The sequence below is a fragment of the Oncorhynchus kisutch genome, linkage group LG15, assembly GCF_002021735.2.
Source record: "Oncorhynchus kisutch isolate 150728-3 linkage group LG15, Okis_V2, whole genome shotgun sequence".
Lineage (NCBI taxonomy): Eukaryota > Metazoa > Chordata > Actinopteri > Salmoniformes > Salmonidae > Oncorhynchus > Oncorhynchus kisutch.
Genome location: NC_034188.2, coordinates 30,251,714 through 30,267,371, shown reverse-complemented (window position 1 = coordinate 30,267,371; position 15,658 = coordinate 30,251,714). Strand labels below are relative to the sequence as shown.

The 15,658-nt window shown below is 44.9% G+C and overlaps 1 protein-coding gene across 5 annotated transcripts in view; it reads left to right on the top strand.

The window, feature by feature from the left end:
- LOC109905137 (fibroblast growth factor 13) overlaps nt 1-15,658 on the top strand; it is a 181,541-nt gene that overhangs the window by 105,545 nt on the left and 60,338 nt on the right. For 3 of the 5 annotated variants that reach the window (XM_020502342.2, XM_031790072.1, XM_020502344.2), the window contains exon 3: nt 4,866-5,036. The exons of the other annotated variants lie outside the window; for them this stretch is intronic. In XM_020502342.2, the coding sequence (XP_020357931.1) occupies nt 4,866-5,036 (171 nt within the window). The remainder of the gene's footprint in view (nt 1-4,865; nt 5,037-15,658) is intronic. 5 annotated transcript variants of the gene reach the window in all.

Genomic DNA, 15,658 nt, shown 5'->3' with positions numbered 1-15,658 from the left:
CAGGCCTCTAGAACCAGGCCTCTAGAACCAGGCTTCTAGACCCAGGCCTCCAGACCCAGGACTCTAGACCCAGACCCCTACACCCAGACCCCTACACCCAGACCTCTAGCTCCAGACCCCTAGATCCAGGCCTCTAAAACCAGGCTTCTAGACCCAGGACTCTAGACCCAAGGCCTCTAGACCCAAGGCCTCTAGACCCAAGGCCTCTAGACCCAGGCCTCTAGATCCAGACCCCTAGACCCAGGCCTCTTGATCCAGGCCTCTTGATCCAGGCCTCCAGATCCAGGCCTCTAGATCCAGACCCCTAGACCCAGGCCTCTTGATCCAGGCCTCTTGATCCAGGCCTCCAGATCCAGGTGAGTCTCGAGATCCAGGCCTCTAGCTTCAGACCTCTAGACCCAGGCCTTTAGACCCAGGCCCCTAGATCCAGGCCTCTAGATCCAGACCGCTAGACCCAGGCCTCTTGACCCAGGCCTCCAGACCCACGCCTCTAGATCCAGACCCCTAGACCCAGGCCTCTAGACCCAGGCCTCTTGATCCAGGCCTCCAGATCCAGGCCTCAGGCCTCTAGCTCCAGGCCCCTAGATCCAGGACTCTAGATCCAGGACTCTAGATCCAGGCCTCTAGATCCAGGACTCTAGATCCAGGCCTCTAGACCCAGGCCTCTAGATCCAGATCCAAACTGTCAAACTGTCTGACAGTCTCCTGTCTCCTTTATTTTCATAATTTTTTTTCCTACTTCTTTTTCTTCTCTCATACCTGGGCCAGTAGTCTGACAGAGAGCTCGGAGAAGATGAGAGAGGGAGATATAAAGCAGAGTTCATTAGTACATGTACTAGTGAGCAGTTTGAAGTTAGACCCTGGCCTGCAGCCTGAAGTGACTGGCACTCAGCAGTGGCTGCTAGCTGTCTGTGAAGAGGGTGAGTGTTCTTCTAGAGGGCCACTTCACACCACTGTCACTCCTCACAGATACAGTTGGGAGGAGGAAGGGAGGGGAGTCCACTGTGCATTGAGAGATTGCTTATCAGGGCCTCATAACGGGCAGTAAGATCTTCAAGATACAATAAGCCACATTTTTCAACAACTCAAAAAGCGAAGTCTCCATTTATAAAGACGGGTGATTTCATCAGAGGACATCTTTTTCAGATGTTGCAGAATTATTTGAGCAAGATGGACATTTCCCTCAAATGCTTTCGGTGCATGGAAAGAGGTCCAGTTTCAGAATGGGGACATTAGAAGTCCTAAGTTTTTTCTGTCTACCCAAAACCCCAAGTTTAACTCGTTGCTTTCTTCACTTTTCTCATCTGCAGTTTTAGTGCAGCGTTTTGGGATGAGGTGTCAGTAGTTGATGTTGGTCTCCACTAAGACAATGGGAAATAGCTCCTGGAGAAAAAAAGGCTAGTGATGAACTGTTCTGCTGATGGACCCCCGAGTCACTGTGTGTGTGTGTGTGTGATAAGAGTGGGGTGTCTGTTAACTATTAAGTCTGCCTCAGCTACTCTCTTTCTGGCTGATTGTGAATAGGCCTACATCACAGGGTGCTGGGGGCACCTTAATTGGGGAGGACAGGCTCATGGTAATGGCTGGGGTGGAATGGTATCAAATACTGATGTTTGATGCATTTCCATTTACTCCGTTCCAGCCATTGTTATGAGCCTTCCTCCCCTCAGCAGCCTCCTCTGACCTACATGTACTGTATACATGTCATTACAGTTATAAGGAATATGCTTAGTAACAGAGTTGCTCATTAGCTGTTGCCATGGACTTAATGTCAGCTTTTATGTTGCCTTCAGTTTAATATGTGACCGATCGGCTCGATTCATAACTGGTGTATTTTAATACCAATAAACTCACAACAAGATCATTGTTTGTCGTTCACCAAGATGGCGCCGACAGAGATGGCTGCCTTTTTTGAATGTATTGTTTCTTACATTGTTAGCCCAGACAATCTCAAGTGTTATTACATTACAACCAGGAATACGACTTTCCCGAAGCGGATCCTTTGTTTGGACCTCCACCCTGGACATGGGATCTAATCCCAGAGGCCGACCCAAAACAACGCGGTCACCGCAGGAGAGGCAGAAGGAGCGGCCTACTGGTCAGACTCAGAAGGCGAGCACTCCATCCACCGCTTCCCAGCATATTACTCACCAATGTCCAGTCTCTAGACAACAAGGTGGACGCAATTAGGGCACAAGTTGCCTTCCAGAGAGACATCGGAGATTGTAACATTCTCTGTTTCACGGAAAGATGGCTCACTCGGGATATGTTGTCAGAGTCGGTTCAGCCACCCGGTTTCTTCATGCATCGCACCAGCAGATACAAACATCTCTCTGGTAAGAAGAAGGGCGGGGGTGTATGCCTTATGATTATGCCTTATGATTGCTCTCAGCCTATAGACAGAAACAAACAGGAAACGCCCGTGCTCAGGTCTATCCAACGCTGGTCTGACCAATCAGATTCCACGCTTCAAGGTTGCCGAATACTTTCGCAAGGCACTGTACATGGATGAACGCTTCTCACTCTCTTTCATGGATCCATGGTTTCCCTTAGTTTGAAGATGTAATCCAGAGACAGGTGTTTTATACAACAGCCTTCTATGTTCTCTTTTCGACTCCCTCCGTATTTGCAAACAAATGCCTGAATTTTCTACATCTCCTTAGCTATAATACTCTGCTTCCACCAGGCATTCCACTGATTTTCTTTGTGATATATATATTTTTTAAATGCTTTAGAAAGGGTTGCCTATATATACTAAGAAGCTCATGTTATAGAAATAAATGTGCTACATGGCAGACCAATCTGAACTCTTCTCTCCGAATGTCCAGCCCATCCATTATCTCAACCAACCGTGACTAGTGGGAATGTTCCTTTCTTTTTTCGTGGCTAAACCAACTAGGCTCGTAATTTAACAATTGTATTCGTATTTACAGATGGCATATAAGTTTGTTATTAATTAAGGCACATGAAAGTTCACGTTCCATAAGGCATTTCTGCCCAAAACTGCATTTTGATAAAATGTTTGTGTTTGTACCCTTTTTCAGAGTCAAGGTAAACACTGAAGTAATTAAAATAAAATGTATGCACAGAGAATGTAAGTCGCTTTGGATAAATGTAATTATTGCTCACCTTTGAATTGTACTTGTGACCCTGTCCCTATTTTTGTATGGGGTGGCAGGTAGCCTGGTGAGTTTTGGGCCAGTAACCGAGAGGTCGCTGGTTACAATCCCAGATCCGTCAAGGTAGAAAGAAAATCTGCCTTCTGCACTTGAGCAAGGCAGTTAATCTCAACAACAACTGCTCACCGTGCATGGATGTTGATTAAGGCAGCCCCCTGCACCTCTCTGATTCAGAAGACGGTTGAATGCATTCAGTTTTGCAACCCACTAGGTATCCTCTTACAGTACCTCCTGATTTATTCTCTTTGTTATTTTAAAAGGATAGAAAAGTCTGCCTCCCTATTCCTCACTGAAATTAATTGGGCACAAAACTTGTGCCTATTCATGCCTTTGTGGTGTGTGTGCTTGTGTGTTTGTGCATGCGTGCGTGCGTGCTTGCGTGTGTCTATATGTGTACCTCGTGCGGTATATTGTTGTTACGCACACGTGTGTACATACCTGTGTGTGTGTGTGTGTGTTCCCGCAGTGTGTGCACCTACAGTGTGTGCGTGTGAATCAGCGTTCCTGCGTCTCGAGCCCCATGCTCTGTGAACGGAGGGTCAACTGATGGGAGGAGGGAGCGAGTGTTCTCATTGACAACAGAACAAGGAGCAGGTTGACAGCTCTATATATATACTCCGTTCATCTTTTACTTTGAATAACTAAGCAGAGAGAGGAGAGAGGATGAGACTTCATCCCTGAGCCAGTACACCACTGAGTACTTCTGGATATCAGACGAAATACTACCACAGAATGAAACTAGATAGTAGTGACGTAGCCCAGACTTAATTTAGACTCAGTTATTCTGTCCTGTGAGGCTGTCTGTGTAGAGCACGTGGATCGGCAGACCCCTCCTGTCCGTATGTGGATATACATTCAGTTAACAGATGGATGGCGGATGGTTAATAATGCATTCGTGTGGAGGAGAAGAGAAATGTGAGGTAGTCGTTTCGAGGTCACTTACAATGTGTCTGACCCTTTAGACAGGTTCCCATGAACATTAGACAGGCCTAGGGCAGTACACTGGACAAAATAATGCAGCTGATGCTATCATTTCTTCAGAGAATTCATAATAACCACTGTAATAATATCCACAATATCATCTCTGCATGTGTCGTGTCATTCCATGAAAACATTCCCGACCACCACGCCTCTGGTTGACTGGTCTGGGATCAGCGCATGCTTTTACATTTGCATGCCTTCCCTCAAAAAGGGTACTGTCTGGTTGGGGTTAGTAGCACCCCGATCTGACCTTAGATCTGCTGGTATTGACCTTGCAGGTTCTTGCCTTGCTCTACTTTCACACCTCTGTGCGATCCTTAGAATGATTTTAGAATGACCTTGGGACCCACAGTACTACTTGATAACGATTAGGTCCTATTTGTCTCTGTATCAGTTTGCCGCGTACTCCTCCTCCCTCTTTTTTTCTCTCCCTCCCTCTCTTGATGTTACTTTAGTTGTATTTATTTAAGTTGTTAATGTTCTCTTTCTCTCTCTGCCCTCTTCCTCCCCCTTCCTTCTAACTCTCTCTCTCTCTCTCTCCTTCTGTTGTAGTAGGCTGTGTTGAGTTACAATAATGCTTTAGTGGTTGCTGATGTAATGTCTGTATTTTATTTAGCCTTTGTTTCGTCTCTGCGTTGTTCTTCTGTCTGTGTTGTGGTGAGCGCTCCCCTAACCTCAGTTCATTGTGTTGTGGCACCACGGCAGTCCAGGATGACGCTGCTCCAGGTACCCAGGAGTACATTATGTTGCGGCAGGATTCCATCCACTCATCGGCGGATTTAAGGAGTAAGGGGTCCCCATTTCGTGCTAAGTGTCACGAAATCTTCTGCTGCCCGCTGAAGCAAGTCGTCAACAAAGAGAGCTCAGAGCCCGAAGGTTTGTCCGCACCCCCTCCTTGTTTTTTAAGTGATGCTTATTATTTGGCTTTTCCTCCTCTCTTTCTCTCTCTCATATTCTGTCTGAACTGATAGTTCTCCTCCCCTCAAAGTTTCCGTTCATTTACATCCCATTTTTGGAAAGCATCTGGCCTGTGCGGCCTCTCACTCATAGTGTGTGTGTATGATTGTGAGTGTCTTATGCTTGCCTGTGGCGCACAGCCCTCCAAACATCCTCCAACCAACCATAGGCCCCTGCTACAGCCAACATAAAGGAATATTAAAACCACTGAAAGGGGTCATGGAATGATGCAGCTGCTGTTCACTGTACTGGAGCCTCTTGGCTTCATGGAATAAGAATCTTGCAGCTCGTCATGCTACAACCTCATGACTCTGCACCTCTACTGTATAGGACATCCATATTAGGTTGATATTAAGATGATGCCAGTATATTATTGGCTTGCTGCCCACCCATTAAGCAACTGTCCGTCTCCCCCCATGCTCCCCTGGCTTTTAGTCTTGCTGGCTTTAGCCCTGTCCCTCTCCATCTCCTTCTCCCCCATCGCTCCTCCCGCCTCCTCCTTTCTCTACCTGCCTTTTCTGCTCTTCCGCCCCCCCCCCCCCTCTCTCTCTACCGTTCTCTCCCCTTCCCCTCTCTCCCCTCCCCCACTCTCCTCTCTCTATCTACCGTTCTCTCCCCTCCCCCTCTCTCCCCTCCCCCACTCTCCTCTCTCTCTACCCCGCTCCCTGGCGCTTGCAGACGCATGATGCTTTGGTTAGTCTGTGTATGGTCATGCTCATTGGGGAGAGGGGAAGACACCGCACGGTAACGTTAGGTCTAAGCACCTGCATGCTGATACATTGCACATGTATGTTAGGTACCAGGGGTTGATTGTTCCATCTATTGCCTGAGGCTTGTGCATTTTCATCAGTAGAATACTAAGATTGCAAAGATGAAGGTACCTTCCTTTTCAGACTTCCAGGCAACTCGGTAAGACATGTGATTCGCTGTGGGTTATAGTACATTTGCAGTGTAAGCTGGTTTGTCGTGTGGTCTCAGCTACATGATCTATGTAATCTATAATCTATGATTATCAGGTAACAATCACCTGTGGAATCAGATGTGTGGGCTATTCTTGAACGTAGTGTACGTAGTGTACATTCTCTCAACCAGCTTTTCCAACAGTCTTGAAGGAGTTCCCACATATGCTGAACACTTGTTGGCTGCTTTTCCTTCAATCTGCAGTCCAACTCATCCCAAACTATCTCCATTGGTTTGAGGTCGAATGATTGTGGAGGCCAGGTCATCTGATATAGAAGACACAGTGGCAAGAAAAAAGTATGTGAACCCTTTGGAATGACCTGGATTTCTCTATGAATTGGTCCTAATATGTGATCTGATCTTCTAAGTCACAACAATAGACAATAGACCATCATGCTGCGGTTAAACTAATAACACACAAACTATTGTATTTTTCTTGTCTATATTGAATACATCATTTAAACAGTAGGTTGGAAAAAGTAAAAAGTATGAAAAAAAGTATGTGAACCCCTAATGACATCTCCAGAAGCTAATTGGAGTCAGGAGTCAGCTAACCTGGAATACAATCATTGAGATGAGATTGGAGATGTTGGTTAAAGTTGCCCTGCCTTATAAAAAACACTCACAAAATGTGAGTTTTCTATTCAGAAGAAGCAGTGCCTGATGTGAACCATACCTCGAACAAAATAGATATCAGAAGACCTAAGATTAAGAATTGTTGACATGCATAAAGCTGGAAAGGGTTACAAAAGTATCTCTAAAAGCCTTGAAGTTCATCAGTCCACATAAATGGAGAAAGCTCAGCATTGTTGCTACTCTCCCTAGGAGTGGCCATCCTAGGGAGCACAGTGCAGAATGCTCAATGAGGTTAAGAAGAATCCTAGAGTGTCAGCTAAAGACTTACAGAAATCTCTGGAACATGTTAACATCTCTGTTGACGAGTCTACGATACGTAAAACACTAAACAAGAATGGTGTTCATGGAGGACACCACGGAAGAAGACACTGCTGTCCAAAAAAACATTGCTGCACTTCTGAAGTTCGCAAAAGAGAAACTAAAGTTGTGCTGTTTGGTTGAGGTTATTTCTGCTAAAGGAGGGGTCAACCAGTTATTAAATCCAAATGGTTCCCACCCTAAAATGTCAATGTTTACACGGTGTTCAATAAAGACATGAAAACACATAATTGTTTGTGTTATTAGTTTAAGCAGACTGTGTATGTCTGTTGTTGTGACTAAGATGAAGATCAGATCAAATTTCATGAACAATTTATGCAGAAATCCAGGTAATTCTAAATGGTTCACGTACTTTTCTCGCCACTGTATCTGGTACTACAGAATAACTATTTAAGAGCTAAGGGGTCTTTGAGTGATTATTTTTCCAAATAGAACCATCACCCTTATCAAAGCACCCTTGAAGAACGCTCTGTTGTAACTCAGTGTGTAGTGTTGCCAGTGTTACAAGAACAGGGTCTGTCCTTCAGAGAGATGAGAAAATCAATATAAAGTAGGATCACTGTTTGCTGCCTGTGAAGACTGAACTTGTATAAAGGCTTAGTGACAAAGACCATGTTTCATAATCAAGCTTTAGTCAAATAGAATGTTTTGTAGCCGGTGGTGGAAAAGAATGACTCAATTGTCATACTTCAGTAAAAGTCAAGATACCCTTAATAGAAAATGACGTAAGTGAAAGTCACCCAGTAAAATAGTACTTGAGTAAATATACTTAAGTATCAAAGTAAATTTAGTTGTTAAAATATACAGTGGGGCCAAAAAGTATTTAGTCAGCCACCAATTGTGCAAGTTCTCCCACTTAAAAAGATAGAGCAGTGATGTTTTGGGGCTGTTGCTGGGCAACGCGGACCTTCAACTCCCTCCAAAGATTTTCTATGGGGTTGAGATCTGGAGACTGGCTAGGCCACTCCAGGACCTTGAAATGCTTCTTACGAAAACACTCCTTCATTGCCCGGGCGGTGTGTTTGGGATCATTGTCATGCTGAAAGACCCAGCCACGTTTCATCTTCAATGCCCTTGCTGATGGAAGGAGGTTTTCACTCAAAATCTCACGATACATGGCCCCATTCATTCTTTCCTTTACACGGATCAGTCATCCTGGTCCCTTTGCAGAAAAACAGCCCCAAAGCATGATGTTTCCACCCCCATGCTTCACAGTAGGTATGGTGTTCTTTGGATGCAACTCAGCATTCTTTGTCCTCCAAACATGACGAGTTGAGTTTTTACCAAAAAGTTATATTTTGGTTTCATCTGACCATATGACATTCTCCCAATCTTCTTCTGGATCATCCAAATGCTGTCTAGCAAACTTCAGATGGGCCTGGACATGTACTGGCTGAAGCAGGGGGACACATCTGGCACTGCAGGATTTTAGTCCCTGGCGGTGTAGTGTGTTACTGATGGTAGGCTTTGTTACTTTGGTCCCAGCTCTCTGCAGGTCATTCACTAGGTCCCCCCGTGTGGTTCTGGGATTTTTGCTCACCGTTCTTGTGATCATTTTGACCCCACGGGGTGAGTTCTTGCGTGGAGCCCCATGCCGAGGAAGATTATCAGTGGTCTTGTATGTCTTCCATTTCCTAACTATTGCTCCCACAGTTGATTTCTTCAAACCAAGCTGCTTACCTATTGCAGATTCAGTCTTCCCAGCCTGGTGCAGGTCTACCATTTTGTTTCTGGTGTCCTTCGACAGCTCTTTGGTCTTGGTTATAGTGGAGTTTGGAGTGTGACTGTTTGAGGTTCTGGACAGGTGTCTTTTATACTGATAACAAGTTCAAACAGGTTCCATTGATACAGGTAACGAGTGGAGGACAGAGGAGCCTCTTAAAGAAGAAGTTACAGGTCTGTGAGAGCCAGAAATCTTGCTTGTTTGTAGGTGACCAAATACTTATTTTCCACCATAATTTGCAAATAAATTCATAATAAATCCTACAATGTGATTTTATGGATTTTTTTCTCATTTTGTCTGTCATAGTTGAAGTGTACCTATGATGAACATTACAGGCCTCTCTCATCTTTTTAAGTGCAAGAACTTGCACAACTTGCACAATTTTCCAGTCAAAATGTAAAGAGTAATTTTTGGTGTCAGGGAAAATGGAGTGAAAAGTACATTATTTTCTTAAGGAATGTAGTGGAGTAAAAGTTCACAAAAAATATACCGCAAAAAACGACTTAAATAGTATTTTTAAGTACTTTACACCACTGTTTGTAGCAGACAACAATGAGCGGGCTGACATATACCATCTTGTCTTTCCCAGCTCCTGTTGTACATAGGATGGTGAAATGTGTAATATACTGTAGATGTGTGGTTACAGTACAGTATAGGCAACACTTTTGTTTTTTAATCTCTGCTGCATTCACATCAGTACTCTCTCTGCTGCAGTCACATCAGTACTCTCTCTGCTGCAGTCACATCAGTACTATCTCTGCTGCAGTCACATCAGTACTCTCTCTGCTGCAGTCACATCAGTACTCTCTCTGCTGCAGTCACATCAGCACTCTCTCTGCTGCAGTCACATCAGTACTATCTCTGCTGCAGTCACATCAGTACTCTCTCCAGCTGCAGTAACATCATTGATATCTCTGCTGCAGACATTTTAGGGCTATCTCTGCTGCACTCACATCAGTACTCTCTCTACTAGTCCCCTAATCCCACTGTCATCACAACACTGCATTACACAGGTAGAAGATATGACCCCCATGTCATTAGAAGACTTGGTTCACCGAACAACACATCAGTAGCATGTATCACATCTTCTGCAGACTCTATCCGACTCTGTCTCCTTTCTTCTTTCTTTTCATTAATTGTTCCTACCTCTCTCTCTCGCTCTCGCTCTCTCTCTCTCGCTCTCTCTCGCTCTCTCTCTCTCTCTCGCTCTCTCTCGCTCTCTCTCGCTCTCGCTCTCGCTCTCTCTCGCTCTCTCTCGCTCTCTCGCTCTCGCTCTCTCTCTCGCTCTCTCTCATATTTCCTCCCTTCTGTTTCTCCACTACAGATGAAAAGTTGTGCCCAGTACACATACCATCCATAATTCAGTGGCTTTGTGATGATCCTCCCCAACTCCACACTAAAGACTCTAAGGTCACACACACACACACACACACACACACACACACACACACACACACACACACACACACACACACACACACACACCAATACAAACACCACAGCCCAAAACCAGGCTCCTCTCGTCTCCCGTTATTTACCGGCTATACTATAGAATTTGCGGAGCACTCGGCAGGGTGCTCAGAGAAGCCTGAAAACATAACTGTGCATCCCACCATGCCCTTCCCAGAGTCCCGTTTGTTCACCAGATTCAATGTTGACAAGAGCCAAACATACAGCCCCTGGAAGCGCGAGCACACACACACACACACACACACTCCGATAACACTGCATTTGAACACTCTTTCTCTCCCTTTGCAAATGCAGCTATTTTTGTGTGTAGCAGCATAATAGATATAGTATGAATAAATGAAGTTTATAATAATGTGTGTTTAGGCCTTGAAGGGGAGGCAGGTTGTGCTGTGGTGGCAATGTCACATCAACGCTGACTTAGTAAGGGGGCTTGGGATATTATATCAGTTACAAGAGGATGGGGAGGTAATGTGAGGGTAAGGGTGAGCACGCAGTGTGTACAATGTGTCCCCTGATCGTTTGTGTGTATCACCCTTGTGATGTAATCAACACCTTTCACAGTGTTCACACCGATTCCCAGCACTATGTTACAGTAGCAGTCAGGCGTGTGTTGTAGTTTGCACGCCTGACTGCTACCTTCTAAGAGCCTGCTTACTCTCTGTGGCAGTAACACACAAACACACACATTATCTCAAATTGTAGATGCAACATTCATTTCCTGCACCTCTGGGCAGCAATCTCCAAGCTAGAAAGGATGTATGACAACTGTAACAACAGCAATAACAACAACAACAATATCAACAGCATCATCAACAACAAGCACTGAGCACCACTGCAGGGCCCTGGAGGAAGTAAAGTAGTCCCCTCTACTCTCCTCTCCCCTCCTCCCATCCCCTTTCCCCCTTTCCCCTCCTCTCCCTTCATTCTTTCCACCCATCATCTCCCCTCCTCTCCTCTCTTCCTCTCTCCTCCCCTCTCCTCTCTTCTTCCCCTCTCCCTTCCTCCGCCAGACAGACTTCTGATGAGTGAAGGAGCAAACTACTGAAACTCTTCACTGAGAGAACCTTCCTTTGAGTGACTGACGCTTCCTGGGTTTGTCATTGGGATGGAACAAGTTTACTTTATTGTGGGGCCTGTTCCTGCTTTCTCTCTACCTGTCCCACTCCTCTGAGCAGACTTCATGTTCCCTTCCTAACACCTGATTATTTCAATTGGGTATGGCAAAGCTGGGCTGGAACAAAAACCTGCACACAACTATAAATGAGTTGTAGTTGCCCACCCCTGCCCTAGAGAGACCACTGAGTGTTTACTTACTTCCACACGCCAGCATTGGTCACATCTCGTTCTCGTTCACTCAGCTCACAGAATTCCCTGTGGCCCCCTCAGCTCAGCCACCCCTCCACTGATGCAGAACAAGCTTCCATGATCCTCTCTGATGTCTGACCCAGATCTGTGCCCAAACCTCAGCCTCCCTCCACTAAACCCTGAGGAGATGTCTTAGAGCCATAACAAGGTACAGCTAGCCTGCTAGTTCCCTTTGGCTAGGAACACTGTTCATAATCCTGTATCTCCGTATCAGGTCTGGGGTGTTATGTAAAAAAGTGTTTCCCTACACAAAGGTGCCATTGTTCCCTATGGTGGAGTCACAGTCAGGAACGTGTGCAAGCTTTAAACACTGACCAGTGTTGAATCTCTGTGCCATGATGGTGACAGAACGAGTCCACCTGGCCGAGTGCGTTCTATCCAGCTGTCGCTAGGGATGGAGCGAGCGAGGGACAGGCACTGAGTGGTCGGCTCTTTTCCAGCTCTGCACCACGAACATCCAGTCCTCTAAACCACTATCTATTGTGTTCTCTTAGGACACTATACACTGTCTTCATCCCCTGTGTACACGCCCACTAGAGACAGTTCAAAAATGTGTGTACCTACCAAACTGTGAGAGAACTTTTTTTCTCTCCAAAGTACCACTTGTCATTTCACCAGAGCATAGGTCTCCAGTACAGTGCTGTGTCAGGCTGCAATTTGAGTCATCTGATAAGCCAGTCCCACTCCAACGAATGGAAAAGCCATTTCACTCTGTCTGCCCTGACACTGATCAATAACCAGGCTCTCAATAGATCCATTTAAAAGTAATTTGTGGTTTTGGCTCGCCTCTGTCACTTTTTTCCTAGTTCGCTCAGAATTATGCTCTCATTTCCTGTCAAACGTTTACGAGAAAACAGTCCTGAGAACTTGAGACAAATCATCGCTTTTTACGTGTCTCAATCTCTTGCTTTTCCGGATTCATTTTCCAGCTTTTAATGCATCTGCTGCTGTGTGGAAGTTCTCATAAGAATGGGCATCCAACATTTCTATATGCAGAACATTTCCATATTTTCATATTTACGAGAGCCTTTTCACATTTTCATATTTCCAGTCTTCTGAATGAAGATTAAAGCCTGAATCCTTAGTTGAAACAATAACAAAACCAAAACTCTGTTTTGGTAAAAAGCTGGAGAAATGTAACCACTCTCAATTTCTAGCTATGGATGCAAAGACTGGCCATCTATGATAACTATATATTTTTTTAACCATGTTTTGAGTCTTACATTTACATTGTTTGCAAGGACTGGAGTAAAACAATCTTATATTATGGGTTATGTTGGGGTACAACAGTTGAACTAAGTTTGAGGCATTTATAGGTTACATTCTGCTAGAATCAATTTGTATATATAATTATATAAAGTATATATATATATATATATAAAGTCCAAAAATCGATGTAGCAAATTAGGGTTCTAGCTTTAAGTGATTGTGATGAACCGTGTGCACCCTTCCTCTCCTGTGCCATGTACCCCTGCCCCCTTGTCCTCTCTGTAGGCTGGGTAGACCCTCCACAGAACCTCAGTCGTGCCCTTCCACTAGCAAAGAGAGAGAGAGACAAACAGAAAGGCATGCCTGGCTGGCTTTGGCCGGGCTGGGGTGGGGTGGAGGTTAACACCTAGAGACAGTTGGAGCGAGATGAAGGTGAGATGGGGGTTATGTTAGGCCTTCTGTGACTGGGCTGGGGTGGAGGTTAACACCTAGAGACAGTTGGAGCGAGATGAAGGTGAGATGGGGGTTATGTTAGGCCTTCTGTGACTGGGCTGGGGTGGAGGTTAACACCTAGAGACAGTTGGAGCGAGATGAAGGTGAGATGGGGGTTATGTTAGGCCTTCTGTGACTGGGCTGGGGTGGAGGTTAACACCTAGAGACAGTTGGAGCGAGATGAAGGTGAGATGGGGGTTATGTTAGGCCTTCTGTGACTGGGCTGGGGTGGAGGTTAACACCTAGAGACAGTTGGAGCGAGACGAAGGTGAGATGGGGGTTATGTTAGGCCTTCTTTGACTGGGCTGGGGTGGAGGTTAACACCTAGAGACAGTTGGAGCGAGATGAAGGTGAGATGGGGGTTATGTTAGGCCTTCTGTGACTGGGCTGGGGTGGAGGTTAACACCTAGAGACAGTTGGAGCGAGATGAAGGTGAGATGGGGGTTATGTTAGGCCTTCTTTGACTGGGCTGGGGTGGAGGTTAACACCTAGAGACAGTTAGAGCGAGATGAAGGTGAGATGGGGGTTATGTTAGGCCTTCTGTGACCGGGCTGGGGTGGAGGTTAACACCTAGAGACAGTTGGAGCGAGATGAAGGTGAGATGGGGGTTATGTTAGGCCTTCTGTGACCGGGCTGGGGTGGAGGTTAACACCTAGAGACAGTTGGAGCGAGATGAAGGTGAGATGGGGGTTATGTTAGGCCTTCTGTGGCCCTGCCTGTCGTGTGTCTCATACATTCTCCCATACAGTGTTTCCACTATAGGCTTATTGCTAAACTGGGCAGCAATATACACAGCCACACAGCTGTTGTTTCCTTATCTATCTTGTCTAACGTTCATATCCTATGCATAGCCAACTCTTTCCAACATCACACAGGTCTAGGGAATGTGCATCTACCTTTCCCTCAACCTCAATGTTTGTCTGTTATTTTCTCTGCCAGACATCCATTCTACTGATTCTCTCTCTTGTCTTTCTGTCTGCCAGCCATGCTGGGGCAGGGTTGCTTGTGTACTTGCTTGTCAACAGTGGTTAAATGTCTGGAAAAAGTCAGGGCTCCTCCGCCATTGCCGTAGACCATTTACTTGATCGGTGTCCCTTCGAAGGGACGGTTGAGCTAACGTAGGCTAATGCGATTAGCATGAGGTTGTAAGTAAAAAGAACATTTCCCAGGACATAGACATATCTGATATTGGCAGAAAGCTTAAATTCTTGTTAATCTAACTGCACTGTCCAATTTACAGTAGATATTAAATTGAAATAATACCATGCTATTGTTTGAGGAGAGTGCACAATTTGGAACATGAACAGTTATTAATAAACAAATTAGGCACATTTGGGCAGTCTTGATACCACATTTTGAACAGAAATGCAATGGTTCATTGGATCTGTATAAACTTTGCTCATACACTGCTGCTATCTATTGGCCAAAATCTAAATTGCACCTGGGCTGGAATAATACATTGTGGCCTTTCTCTTGCATTTCAAAGATGATGGTAAAAAATAATACAAAAGAACATTTATTTTATTTTTTTATTATCTTTTACCAGATCTATTGTGTTATATTCTCCTACATTCCTTTCACATTTCCATAAACTTCAAAGTGTTTCCTTTCAAATGGTACCAATAATATGCATATCCTTAGTTCAGGGTGTGAGCTACAGGCAGTTATATTTTGGTATGTCATTTTAGTCAAAGATTGAAAAAAGGGTCAACAAATATATTTCACATCATCCAATATTTTAGGCCCAGCTTTTGTAACTTTGACTTTCCTGGATATAGCCACTAAATTGTGATCATTGCATGCAATGGGTACGGATACAGCTTTAGAAAAAAAGGTGATCAATACATGTGGATGTGTTTGTAAACACCCTGGTAGGTTGAACCTGAACCAGATTACAGGCACTGGTGACAGTGAGAAGCTTCCTCTTAAGCGGACAGCTTGATGAAAAACAGTCAATATTCAGGTCCCCAAGAAAGTAGACCTCTCTTACATCACATACACTATCCAGCATTTCACACACATTATTTAGAATCTGACTGTTAGCACTTGGTGGCCTATATCAACACCCCAAAAGAAAAGGCTTTAGATGTGCCAAGTGAACCTGCGACCGCAACACTTCAATAACACTCGACATAAGATCTTCTCTAAGCATTACAGGGCTATGGCTCTGAATATATACAGCAACACCTCCCCACATACACATTTCTCTCTCTTCTATAGAAGTTATATCCTTGTATTGCTACTGCTGTATCATCAAATGAATTATCTAAGTGAGTCTCAGAAATGGCTAACATATGAATGTTTCTAACACTACTTAAGATGGGCTATTTTCAGCCCTTTCCTGGGTAGCTTATCAGAGATAGACATA